A 13,045-nucleotide genomic window follows, 5' to 3' on the forward strand; every position below is an offset into this window, starting at 1 on the left:
CTGTCAGATCAGAGGCAGCATGAGGCTTCCCTAAGTGCACAAACCCTATCGTTAATCGCACATGTGAGGGATCTAGGTGGCACACTCCTCATGAGAATCTAATGCCTGATGACCTGTCACTGTCTCCCATCTCTCCCAGATGTGACCATCTAGTTGCAGGAAAACAAGCTTAGGGCTCCCACTGATTCTTCATTGTAGTAAGTTGTATAATTATTTCATTACATGTTACAATGTAATAATAACAAAACTAAAGTACACGATAAATGATGCACTTGAATCATCACGAAACTAGTGGGGTGGGGGCTTCCACAAAAGGGTCCCTGGTGCCAAAAAGGTTGGAGACCACTGATAAGAGTCCATCACTGAATTGTACACTAGATTAAAGCAGCATAGCTCAAAAGAATTTTCACAATACTAATCATCTTTCTACGTAGAAGTTCTAAAACGCTAACCATACAACCAACCAGGGAACGTTCTAGTTTCTTCCTAGTACAGGGTACTTTCATGGCATCAGTTTTTCTAACAATCCTGGTATATGAGCATGACATCCCCCCCACCCCCCACCCCTTTTTTTTTGAGACAAGAGTCTCACTCTGTCAGCCAGGCTGGAGTGCAGTGGTGCAATCTCAGCTCACTACAACCTCCGTCTCCCAGATTCAAGCAATTCTCCTCCCTCAGCCTCCCAAGTAGCTGGGATTATGGGCGCATGCCACCACGCCCAGCTAATTTTTGTATTTTCAGTAGAGACAGACTTTCACCATGTTGGCCATGTTGGTCTCGAACTCCTGACTTCAGGTAATCCTCCTGTCTTGGCCTCCCAAAGTGCTGGGATTACAGGGGTGAGCTACCATGCCCAGTTGACATCCCCATTTTTAAAGACAGAGAGTAGGAGAAATTAATTTTCCCAAGGAATTTCAGTTGATAAGTCACAGAACTTGGATTAGAATTCAAATTTGACTCCAAAGTTTATGCTCTTTCCCTTAGAGATCAACTGTTTTGTTTGCACAGAAGAAATCACAGAAATTAGAACATTTAGAGTTTAAGCAATTAATTTTTCATATACTTGACATTTTTCTAAACTTGAATAATGCTGGTTAAATAGCTTCACTAGGCTGCATGACTTTCCTTAAGTTAAAACCACAGCAAATCATTATATGAACCAGTTCACCCTGCTAAGAACTGTTTTATAGTCAGATTTAGTGACCCCAATTTTACGTAAAGTTTTGTGTAATTTCACAACTAATAAAAGAAATCCTAAAAGCAGAAGGTTAACAGGATCTCTGCAAGTGAAAAAGAGAAACTTTCAAACTACATTATTCTCTATTGTTTCATATTTACTCTCATTTATTAATTTTTAATTATTATTATTACTTTTTTGAGACAGAGTTTTGCTCTTGTTGCCCAGGCTGGAGTGCAATGGTGCGATCTCGGCTCACTGCAACCTCTACTTTCCGGGTTCAAGCAATTTTCCTGTCTCAGCCTCCTGAGTAGCTGGGACGCACATGCCCACTACCACATCTGGCTAATTTTTTGTATTTTTAGTAGAGACAGAGTTTCACCATGTTAGCCAGGCTGGTCTTGAACTCCTGACCTCAGGTGATCTACCTGCGTTGGCCTCCCAAAGTGCTGGCATTACAGGCATGAGCCACCATGCCCGGCCATTTATTCTCATTTATAAATAAAACATATAGGTTCCTTGAGAATAGGGTCTACACCATTGATTTTTTTTTTCTCTCTCTCTCCCTGTGGCATCTTATAAAGAAAAAACCTCTTGAAGAAAACATTTATTCAGCCAGGCATGGTGGCTCATGCCTGTAATCTCAACACTTTGGGAGGCCGAAGCAGGAGGACTGCTTGAGGCCAGGAGTTCAAGACCAGCCTAGGCAACACAGTGAGATTCGTCTCTACCAAAAAAAAAACATTTAAATCAGCTAGGCGTGGTGGTGCCTGTAGTCCCAGCAACTTGGGAGGCTGAGCAAGGGGATCATTTGAGTTCAAGGTGAGCTACTATTGCACCACTGCACTCTAGTCTGGGCAACAGAGTAAGAACCTCTTCGCGGAGGGGAGGGGAGGGGAGAAGAAAAAGAAACAGAAAGAAGAAAGAGAGAAAGAAAAGAAAGGAAGAAAAAAAAGAAGAACATTTATTCTTTCACATTGCTTTTAAAGTACTCGCTAATTACTACTTGAAAGCTTATCAGCAAGACATCAATTCTACAGGTTACCTAGAAAGGAAGAAAATAAATTCATACCTGAGATATCTTCTGGCATGTTCATTTTTATGACCGACCATGAGATAGTAACATCCCACTGCAAACCAAGACACCTAAAAAGTTCAAAATGTACCATAACCAAAGATTGCAACTGGAATATCCAATTGGAATCTGCAACAAATTAGGGTAGACAGAGGGTGTACTAGATGTTTCTTATCACATATTCTAGTTAAGTTAGACATTTCTCTAACACAGTCTACTAAGGTCCAAAAGGAGAAGGGGGCAGACACTCCGTGGCTCTTTCTCAAGGAGACGTCTACAAAAGACAAGGCCCCTGGAGTCCTGTTTCAAAAACCAGCCTGTGAGTCCTGACTCCCAGCACTGCTCACCTCCCCAGCGTCCTGACCCCCTGACTGCTCACCTCCCCCAGCGTCCTGACCGCCAGACTTCTCACCTCCCCCAGCGTCCTGACCCCCTGCACTGCTCACCTCCCCCAGCGTCCTGACCCCCTGACTGCTCATCTCCCCCAGCGTCCTGACCCCCTGACTGCTCATCTCCTCCAGCTTAACCCTGGCTCTTCCTTGCTCTCTGACTGCATCCTGACTATTTAGCTGGTTTTCTCTTGCACTGGTTTCACACTGGGATAGGGTGTAAATTCTCGTCTTGACTGAGTCTTACACCCTGATTCCCGATTTTGTCTTTAAAAATGCACTCCCTGATTCCATTTTCCATTCCTAGTTCTCCATTCCAATCCACGCCAGTTTGGAATCAGTACACAATTCAATAAGTTGTCTTATATGTGCAATGTAAGAAAGCTACCAAACAATTATCAGCATTTCCTAGGAAAGAGATGCGTGACTGACATGGTCAGTATTTTATACTGCTAGATGCTAAGTATTTTAAAATAAGCATGTATAATTTCTATAATCAGAAAAGAGGGTTAAAAACCCTTTATGCTTTGGTATAATTAAAAAATACCTTCATGGGTTGAAAAGTTAATGCTGCTTTGTAAATACGTTAAACACTAGGAGATTCTGCTGCAACACTTTAATAAAACAGCACTTGCTTGAACCTAAGCTACTGTCCAAATACAAGTTAACCATTTTCTTAAAGTTCAGGTAAAAAAAAAAAAACTACAACTAAAAGCTGTATTACTTACAGGATTACTAGGATATAAATCCACCAGTTTATGAGAAAGATAGAAAAGTTCTGTTCAGGAAAAAGCAGAAAAAGAACAATTGTTCATATCACATGTAATTTAAGACATGACTTCATTACAACTCTTCACAGTCACAGAATTCTGTTCTTACAGCAATGATTTCATACTTGTCTTTCTTTCTAGATACAAAATTAACTCTCTAACTGGAGAGTTAGATGAAGGACACATGGCGCACAAGGTGGGAACAGACACCCCCTAAGAAACCACTTCCTGAATACTGCAGAGGATACAGCAAAGCACCTCACCTCTCTCAGAAGCTCATGCCTATCACACCAAGGGCCCATTATGGACCATCATAACCACTCACAACCAATTTGGTTGAGCAAACTTTTATCAGATCAGTGATACTATGTAATCTCGAGAAATGTGTAAATCCTGGCATTTCGAGATGACGTTTCCTACATGCAGACTTGGATTCAGCAGACCAGGACAGCTGGAGATGCTGTATTCCCAACCAGCTTCCACAAATGCGACGTTGCTGGTCCACAGGCCACACTCTGAGCAGCAGGGATTCGGTGAGGGTTTTCCTTCCTGACAGAGCTCACCACTCGGTTTAGAAAAATTTAAGGACAAATGCATCCCCAAACACAGCTAAATGTCAAATGTTAAAAATACGGAAAACATGAGCAAACAATCTGCTCCCCTCCAATTTCGAAGTAGTTATCGACTCTTACCATATCAGATTTCCAATGGAATTTACAAAACAAAAAGGAAAAAAATGGCAGAACCGACACCCAACAATTTAACGTTAACAAAGCTTGGAACATAAATGATATCTGAGAAAAGGTAGTAGGAAACAGCGATAAAGAACTAATTGTTCTGATGGGAAAACAAAATTGGCCATTTGCTACTTTCCTAAACATTTCCTCCCCAGTTGTTACTTTCATAGTAGGGTTCCGTTATGTTACCTGCAATCTCAACTATCCAGAATTTCGGAGACAAAATTTCAAGTTACAGAAAAAAATTGTTTTATGTCTAAGAATTACTTTAATTTTAAAAAAATCTTACCATTGGCTTTATTCAGCTCTACAAGCGTCCCTATATGTACAGGTAAACAACTTGCATGGAAAGGATCTTTCTCCATTACTCTGAAAGTTAAAAAGCGACACATTATTACCCCAGAACAGTAGGTGGCGGCACTCACGAGGATCGGCTATGTGCAGTCATTACAGCATCACGTATGATGCTGTGGGATATAATACTGCACTTTCTTCACTCCATTATCTTCAGGTTGATTCCGTTAAGGCCACAATTTAGTGACAAATTAAAGAAAAAATTCTGGTTTGTTTGAAAGGAATAAAAACAAACGTTATCACAAACATTTACTTTAAGTCAACAGAATTATAATATATAAAATAAGTAGGCCGATTATTTAAAAGAATCAAAATCAATAGGAAATACTATTAGGTTGGCGCAAAAATAATTGCAGTTTTACCATTATGTCCAACAGCAAAAACTGCAATTACTTTTGCACCAACCTAATAAATAGGTTACGTGTTTTGTCAATTAAAATTTTTGTGATTTCAAGGATTTTAAACCCAACCAAGATCTACAAAACATAGCATATGTGATTTAGCTGAAGTTTAAATTGTGCACACTGGAAAACGGACGCATGTGGGAGACGCTGGCTCAGCTACCGAGTGCAGCGCATGGAACACCCAGCATCCACAGCCTGAGTCTCTAATTGAGAATGAATTTTACAAAACAGTGTCCAAAATGGTATTTTCAAACTTGGAAATTACCAAGATCAGTAAGAGCAACGTGTATATCCCTCCCAAGTTAATGTAATAAATCTACAAATATGCATAAACTCATGTCTGCAAACTGCTCTCTTAAGACAGCACCCGGTTCTGCGCTCTACAAATGGTAAAGGTAACTTAAATTATCATCTAGTTCAGGATGATTCAGAGAGCACGTCCATGAATCACTTAGGTAAGACGGAGTGAACTCCATGTTCCTACAGAAAAACTGATGGATATACTTACACAGAAGTAAGTTTGTAGCACATTTTAAAATCACAGTTATAATAATGTCTCTCAGCTAAAGACACTACTACATCCAGATTCTCTTGCAAGCCATCTACAGACTCAGGGATGACCGTCTCACTAGGCTTATTATACTGAAACACAGAGAAATGTAAAGAGAAACTCAATGAGCAAAAACAAAATAAAATGCGATTCAATTTGTGTTTGACCCAAGTGGTTAAAACATTTACAAGAACAAATGTGAGCCTCTGAAAACTTGTAACTTTAGGTTTTATAAGTACTCCTCTCAGTAAGTTTAACTCCCTTCTCAATTTTATCACAGAATTCCATAGTGGGATGTATTTCTCAAAGTAAACATTCAGGAAGCATAACAAAAAAAATCTTCATTTTCATGCAACACCATTCCATTTACTTGGTAATTCAATCCTTTAGTATAAGGAGTCTTTCAGAGGAAGACAGGTATTTTTGGAAGTTTTTTTTTTGGAATCTTATGTATTTTAAATGCTCTATACTTGAAAATGTGCTAAATTTAAAAAGTTTTAATTTCAAAAATTTAATACAAGACTAGATGCCAAATTTAATGGAATATGATATTTACATAAAGCAAATGCTAACTCTTTGGTTTTACTTACTTTTTTCAATTTGTTCTCAAATAGAAAACGCAGCAATTCCTGTTCTTCATTACACAGCTTGCTAAGAGGTAGTGATTCAAGAAGTTCTTTTTCTTAAAAATGGTGAGAAAAAAAAGAATATCCTCATAATATTTATAGAGGGAAAAAAGGCCACAACTAAAAATATTATTGTGTAGTTCTTGGTCTAAGTAAATCAAACTCAAAAAAGAACATAAGAAGATCAAAATGTGCTACAGAAGTTGACACAGTAGTTCCAGGCCTGAAGATGGGAATCATCTGGTAGGTGGAAGCCACTCTTCTAGGGCTGAGGCCAGGTCCCCAGGTGGCTCTTGTCACCTAAGAACCACCAGTCTCCGCACTCCTGACACTGCGTGGATCTTGCTCTGCTGGGGTCGGGGGAGCCTGTGCACTGCAGGTGCTAAGCAGGACCTCTGGCCGCCAGCCGCTAGATACCAGCAGCAACCTCTCAACCTCCCTCCCTGACCCTAAGCTGTGACAAACAATGTCTCCAGACATTGCCAAATGTTCCCGGGGGGGTGAGGGGCGGCAAAATCACCCTGGTTGGTTGAGAACCCCTGCACTAGGCTAAAATACATTAGAATCCCATTAATTCAACTACTCTATTTTCTGTTTCCCTTGTTTACCCACCTCACATTACTGCCAACATACTTGGGACTGTGATTCTCAGTGCCTGTGGTACATTAGGATCACTTGGGAGCTTTAAATCATCTGATAGGATCTCACCTGGAGACTCCCACTCAACTGCTCTGGAGTTGGGAACTGGACATGGATGCTTCTCAATTTTCCCAAGGATTTAAAGAGCAACACGGTTGAGAATCACTGAATGAGATACTGAAATCCTGGTTTATACTATCTCAATCACTTCTCAAAAAGATGGTCTCTTCCTATTACAATCCCTAGATTCGGACAGCACGAGGCACCGTACAATACTGCATTCTGCAATGTGCTTTACATTTGAAGACATTAAGAAAGTCAGTAGGTCTGTTTAAACCCGTATGTGGCCTACTGTTGACTCAGAAGATTTCAGAGGCAAAAAATCCAAATACTAATTTTGCTAAACATAAAACACCAGAGTTTCCAAACCTTCTTGTGCTGTCAACATGTGGTGTGATGTTAAAAGATCAAATGCTTCAAAACAGTAGACATCGAGCTTCAAAGCTTCTTTGTAGCTGTAGGTAGCCAGAGTTCGGTTATCTAGAGCATCATAGATTTTCCCGCGTAGAAGACAAATAGAACTCTTTATCTGTTGGAAAAATAATGAGTCGCATATTAAGTCAGTATTTTTAAACTTAATTTTTTTTTTTTTCCTTAGAGGCAGAGTCTCACTCTGTCTCCCAGGCTGGAGTTCAGTGGTGCGATCTCAGCTCACTGCAGCCTTGAACTCCTATGATCTCAAGTGGCCCTCCTACCTCAGCCTCCTGAGCAGCTAGGATTACAGGTGAACATCACCACGAACAGCTAATTTCTAAAATTTTTTGTACAGACAATCTTGCTATGTTGCCTAGGCTGCTCTCAAACTCCTGGCCTCAAGTGATCCTCCCACTTTGGCCTCCCGAAGTGCTGAGATTACAGGCATGAGCCACCATGCCTGGCCCTTAAACTTAACTTTTGATAGAGAATTGTGTCTTAGAATACTGAGAAGTTTTTATTGCATTTAAAAGGATTTAATCACAACTGTCAAGGCATGAATAAAAACACACACACACACACACACAAAAAAAACCCAGCAAAGTTTCTTCAATTCATCCTCCCTGGGCTCTCACCGCTCTGTTCCAACACATCTTTATAACAAAAGTACATGTCACAGCTACTAGGTTCATTACCTGTTTTGTCTAAAACAGTGCAATGATTTAAAGACGGCAAACAGTGTGTGTATGCATGTGTATAAAACTCCAAGATCGACAGTGTGATAGGTAGACACCCCTCAAAAGGATCTTCATGAGCAGAAACTGGCAGCAATGCAGCACAGTGGTCAGAGCAGTCAGCACAATGGCCTGCTGGGGCAGGACAGACCCGCGTTCAAACCCCAGCTCTGCCACTTACTTGTAACCTTGGACAAGTGATTGAACCTCTCTTGGCCTCCATTTCCTTTCCTCATCTGTAAAAGGGTAAAAACACTAACTTACAGAACTCTGTGAGGTCTAGAGATGCTACCCTCTCTTGTGGTGCTAGCACACAGTAAGGTGTTCAACAGCCATCTCACGACTACCATAAACAAGAAGATATGGAAATCTGATGCAAATTCTAGACTCTGGACCTCAAACACATAACTGAATTGAAAGATGATCCAGCAACAGGCAGCTAAAATCATTAAGGATACGAAGAAGATGCGTAAAGTAAAATTTTAGAAAAATTAATTATAAGAGTCTTCAAGATAAGCAATATCCTAGGATTTGCTTTTTTTAAAAATCTAATTTCACACAATCAATAACAATCATTACAAATAAATCACACATTCCGTGGCAGGTAAGTTAATGGACAAGAGGTCCTAAAATAATGACTGAACCAGACACTCTCACAAATGCATTTCTTAGCAGAAGAATGTGCCTCCTAACACATAAATTAATGAGTGGCCAGAAAAAAAACCAACAGACAAAACAAAAACCTAGAATATGTAATATTCTTTTATGCTTAAAAATAACTATCCAAGGTGAAAAGTAGACGAATAAAGTTCTACCAAAAATATAAAGAATAAATGGGGCCGGGCGCGGTGGCTCAAGCCTGTAATCCCAGCACTTTGGGAGGCCAAGACGGGCGGATCACGAGGTCAGGAGATCGAGACCATCCTGGCTAACACGGTGAAACCCCGTCTCTACTAAAAATACAAAAAATTAGCCAGGCCTAGTGGCACACGCCTGTAATCCCAGCTACTCAGGAGGCTGAGGCAGGAGAATGGCGTAAACCCGGGAGGCGGAGCTTGCAGTGAGCTGAGATCCGGCCACTGCACTCCTGTCTGGGCGACAGAGCGAGACTCCGCCTCAAAAAAAAAAAAAAAGAATAAATGGGCCAGGTGCGGTGGCTCATGCCTGTAATCCCAACACTTTGGGAAACTAAGGCAGGAGGATCACCTGAGCCCAGGAGTTTGAGACCAGCCTGGGCAACACAGTGAGACTCTGTCTCTACAAAACATTTTTTAAAAAATTAGCTGACTGTGGTTGCATGTGCTTGTAGTCCCAGCTACTCGGAAGACTCATGTGGGAGAATCACTTGAGCTTGGGAGGTTGAGGCTGTAGTGAGCTGTGATTGTACACTGCACTCCAGCCTGGGCAACAAAGCAAAGACCCTGTCTTAATTAAGAAAAAAAAAAAAAGATGTGGGAAAAAAGATAAATTGGTAGGTAGGTCAGGTAAGGCTTACAGGGATTCTTTGTGAATAATAAAAATATTCTAAAATTGACCATGGTGAGGTTTACAAAGCTCTGTGAATATACTAAAAGGAATCAAACCATACAGTTTAAATAGGTGAACTGCATGGCATATGAATTAAACCTCAATAAGTTTTTATTTTTTTAAAAAAAATCCAGATTAGTGATCTGTAAATGTCACTTAATAAGTTATTATACAATTTCTGCCAGCAAGGAATGTGCAATTTCACGGAGATATGAAGTATACAAACTGAAATATACAAAATTACATAGCAATGTACTTCGAAGCAAACAGGAACACAAAACCATTTCCTGGAAAGAAACAATGTAAGCTAATCGAAGTTTCTTGGTGTAGGTCCAAAACACTGTTGAAACACAGAAAGAAGGAGAAAAATTATTCCACTTTTAGGGAGTAGCTTAAGACATCAGAGAAGGAAGATTTCAAGCCAGCCTATTTTGGATGCAGGCATCTGCAGATACAATTACAGCTTCCAACTGAGGGCTCAGAAATGTCTCAGAATCTTTTTTGGTTTTGGTGGGCAAATTAAATAAATTGGCAACCACAATTGTTTTCATACAGTACACTCCAGTAAAAGAAGATAATGTATTTCTACCATGTAATGAGGGCAATTCTCGCTGCCGTTACTGAGGTGTGCTAACAGTACTACTTACTGAAGACTGTGACATTTCCCAGTCACTGGAGGGATCTTTGAAGCCACTTTCATCCTTCAAGTATTTTTCAAATAATCTTTTGTTGATTGGCTCTTCCATATCAAGAATATCAAGGGCCTGCTGGTGCTCTTTTGCAGCATACTATGTGGAAAACAGAAATGCCACTCATCACCCACGATTTCTAACACTAAACGTATGATCCAGATTTTTAAAGGATAATATATATTATATCCATTACTTAAATATAAAATGTCTAAAGCAGAATTTTCTTCATGCATGTCAGCTTTTAGTAAATGAAGGATCAGTATTTTATAGCAAACAATACTAAGGAAAAGAACACTTCCTCGTGAAATATTTTACTAACCTGCTAAGCTACATCACTAAAATTCTCACACATATATAAGGGATGCGTAACACTCATTTTATTCAACCAAATAAAAATGAAATTGTGAGCATACTTACATGGCACCTAGCTGCAAGGTAACGACATGCTTCATACAACTAGGAAAGAAATTCATTTGTTTACATAGTGGTCAAAATAATACGTATTTTCACTTTCAAAGAAAGCCATAAGCGTAAAATAGAGCTAATTTCATAATTTCTCGTTTTACTCTTACAGTTAAAAAAAAAAAATTCCAGTCTTGTTAAACCATATTTATTATGAACCTACTGTTTACTAGGCACCAAGGATTCGAAAAGGAGTAAGGCCCTGCCCCAGGAGGTTACGGTAGGGGAGACGTGAACTAAGCACAACAGGTAAGCATGACGAAAGGGGTCACAGAAAGCACCAGCCAGGTGGAGAAGGAAACATCTGCAGGACAGCAAGTGAGGCAGCGAGTAAGTGGTCAGAGGAGTGGAGCGCTGGGCAGCACTTCAAGCACTGAGTGTGAGTAACTGCTGGGTGTCCAAGGAGCTCACAGCAGCCCCACGTGACTGGAGCACGTGCTCCAGGTATTGATGGTGGTGGATTAGATGCAGACTGGAGAGAAATCATGGAGGGCCTCACAGACCTACTGATGCATCTGACTTTATCCTGCAGGTAATGGGAAGTCACTGAATGACTTTGTGGGAATATAATCACATCTGTGTTTTAGGAAGACTACTCACCCCTGTAACAGTTCACAAGATGAACTGGACACAGGGAAGGTGAGCAGAGAAAAACTGTTACTGCGGAAAAGAGACAAGAAGAGAGGCTGTAACAGAACAGACAAAGAATCAAAGGCCTGACACGTATGAGTGGGGAGAAAAGGAATATCCATGATTTCACAGCTGTTTAGAAAACAGTCTTCAGAATTTAGACTAGATGGGAGATGGGGAAAAAGAAGGTGACAGATGAGGTGTAAGACATTTTCCCTTCACATTCAGTAAAAAAAATTGGGCCTATTGTGATGACTCACATCTATAATCCCAGCACTTTGTGAGACCAAGGCGGGAGGACTGCTTGAGACCAGGAGTTCAAGACTAGCCTGGGCAACATAGTGAGGCCCCGTCTCTACCAAAAAAATTTTTAAATTAGCTGGGTGTGGTGGCATGCACCAGTAGTTCCAGCTACTAGGGAGGCTGAGGCAGAAGGATCACTCAAACCCAGAGTCTGAGGCTATAGTGAGTCACGATCATCCCACTGCACTCCTGGGTGACACAGAGACCTCAAAAAAAAAACAAAAACGAAGAAAAATTGCATAAATTTAAATAACTTCAACATAATGGAATATACACCTAAAACACTAATGACTTTTTTTTTTTGAGACGCAGTCTCGCTCTGTTGTCCAGGCTGGAGTGCAATGCATGACTTCAGCTCACTGCAACCTCCACCTCCAGGGTTCAAGTAATTCTCTGCCTCAGCCTCCCGAGTAGCTGGGATTACAGGTGACTGCCACTACGTCCAGCTAAGTTTTGTATTTTTAGCAGAGATGGGGTTTCACCATCTTGGTTTTGAACTCCTGACCTCGTGATCCACCCGCCTTGGCTTTCCAAAGTGCTGGGATTACAGGTGTGAGCCACCGCGCTCGACCACTAATGACATTTTTTTAAAGCTCTGAAGAGCTTTAAAGTTCATACCATTACTTACTTTGTCCAGTTTTCGTGACCGGAGTGCATGGGCGGCTCTGTGATATTGTGCTGTCAGGTAAAGACACTGAGCCAACCAATAGATGTCCTGGGGTTCCTCTGGAGGGAAAAATTCACATAAGTGGTCAGAGGTACAAGGTGAAATAGAAAAAAATTTAAGATTAATCAGAAAAACAATTAGCACTGTCACTTACCATGAGAGAGTGAAGCTACTTTATCTGCCCAAAATAGAGCACTTTGATACTGTTGCTGCATACCAAAAAAAAAAAAAAAGTGGTAACTGCCCTGTTATTTCAACAGTCTTGAACTGGTATCTAATATTACTATAATTCTATGTAATAAATCTACATCTCAAGACAACAATTTGTTACATCTCTATCTTATATCTCACATCGGGTGAATTTTAGTTCAATGTCACAATACAAATATTACTGTAATATCTGTGTATATACAACTCATGAAGATAATTTTTTAAAACTCATACACTGTAAAAACGTATCGTGAAACATACAAGTGAAATGCAAGTGAAACAGCAAAAGCTAGTCTAACAATTCTTGTGCTATTTATATAACACTTTCAGCGATCTGTTAATGAATCCCAAAGTGAAATTTAGTAGATAGAACACTATACTCAAATACCTTATATAAAACAGTTGCAGTTTTAATAACACTCAAATTTAAAAACAGACACACATAAATTAACTAAGCTTCACGGAACATGGGGAAGAACTCGTCTCCTCCAAGTCTAACAAAAATTAAGGAGCCGACAATGAGAGCCAGCCACCTAGTGACCTACGGCTAGCTTTAGTCCCTGTTCTGCTCCTCGGTCCTCAGTCTTCTACAGTCTCTGCCTCAGTTCCCCTGGAGGCAAGCCAG

The 13,045-nt window shown here is 40.3% G+C and overlaps 1 protein-coding gene across 2 annotated transcripts in view; it reads right to left on the reverse strand.

Moving 5' to 3' along the window:
* Positions 1-12,423, reverse strand: part of CDC16 (cell division cycle 16) — a 36,890-nt gene extending 24,467 nt beyond the window's left edge. For both annotated transcript variants that reach the window (XM_011964132.1, XM_011964130.1), the window contains exons 1-10: positions 12,365-12,423; positions 12,172-12,269; positions 10,566-10,604; positions 10,104-10,244; positions 7,151-7,310; positions 6,047-6,138; positions 5,415-5,548; positions 4,438-4,517; positions 3,370-3,419; positions 2,250-2,323 (exon numbers count right to left, since the gene is read on the reverse strand). In XM_011964132.1, the coding sequence (XP_011819522.1) occupies positions 2,250-2,323; positions 3,370-3,419; positions 4,438-4,517; positions 5,415-5,548; positions 6,047-6,138; positions 7,151-7,310; positions 10,104-10,202 (689 nt within the window). In that variant the 5' untranslated portion in view covers positions 10,203-10,244; positions 10,566-10,604; positions 12,172-12,269; positions 12,365-12,423. The remainder of the gene's footprint in view (positions 1-2,249; positions 2,324-3,369; positions 3,420-4,437; positions 4,518-5,414; positions 5,549-6,046; positions 6,139-7,150; positions 7,311-10,103; positions 10,245-10,565; positions 10,605-12,171; positions 12,270-12,364) is intronic.
* Between the last annotated feature and the right edge of the window lie 622 nt (positions 12,424-13,045).

This window comes from Colobus angolensis, unplaced genomic scaffold, assembly GCF_000951035.1.
Source record: "Colobus angolensis palliatus isolate OR3802 unplaced genomic scaffold, Cang.pa_1.0 Scaffold641, whole genome shotgun sequence".
Taxonomy (NCBI): domain Eukaryota; kingdom Metazoa; phylum Chordata; class Mammalia; order Primates; family Cercopithecidae; genus Colobus; species Colobus angolensis.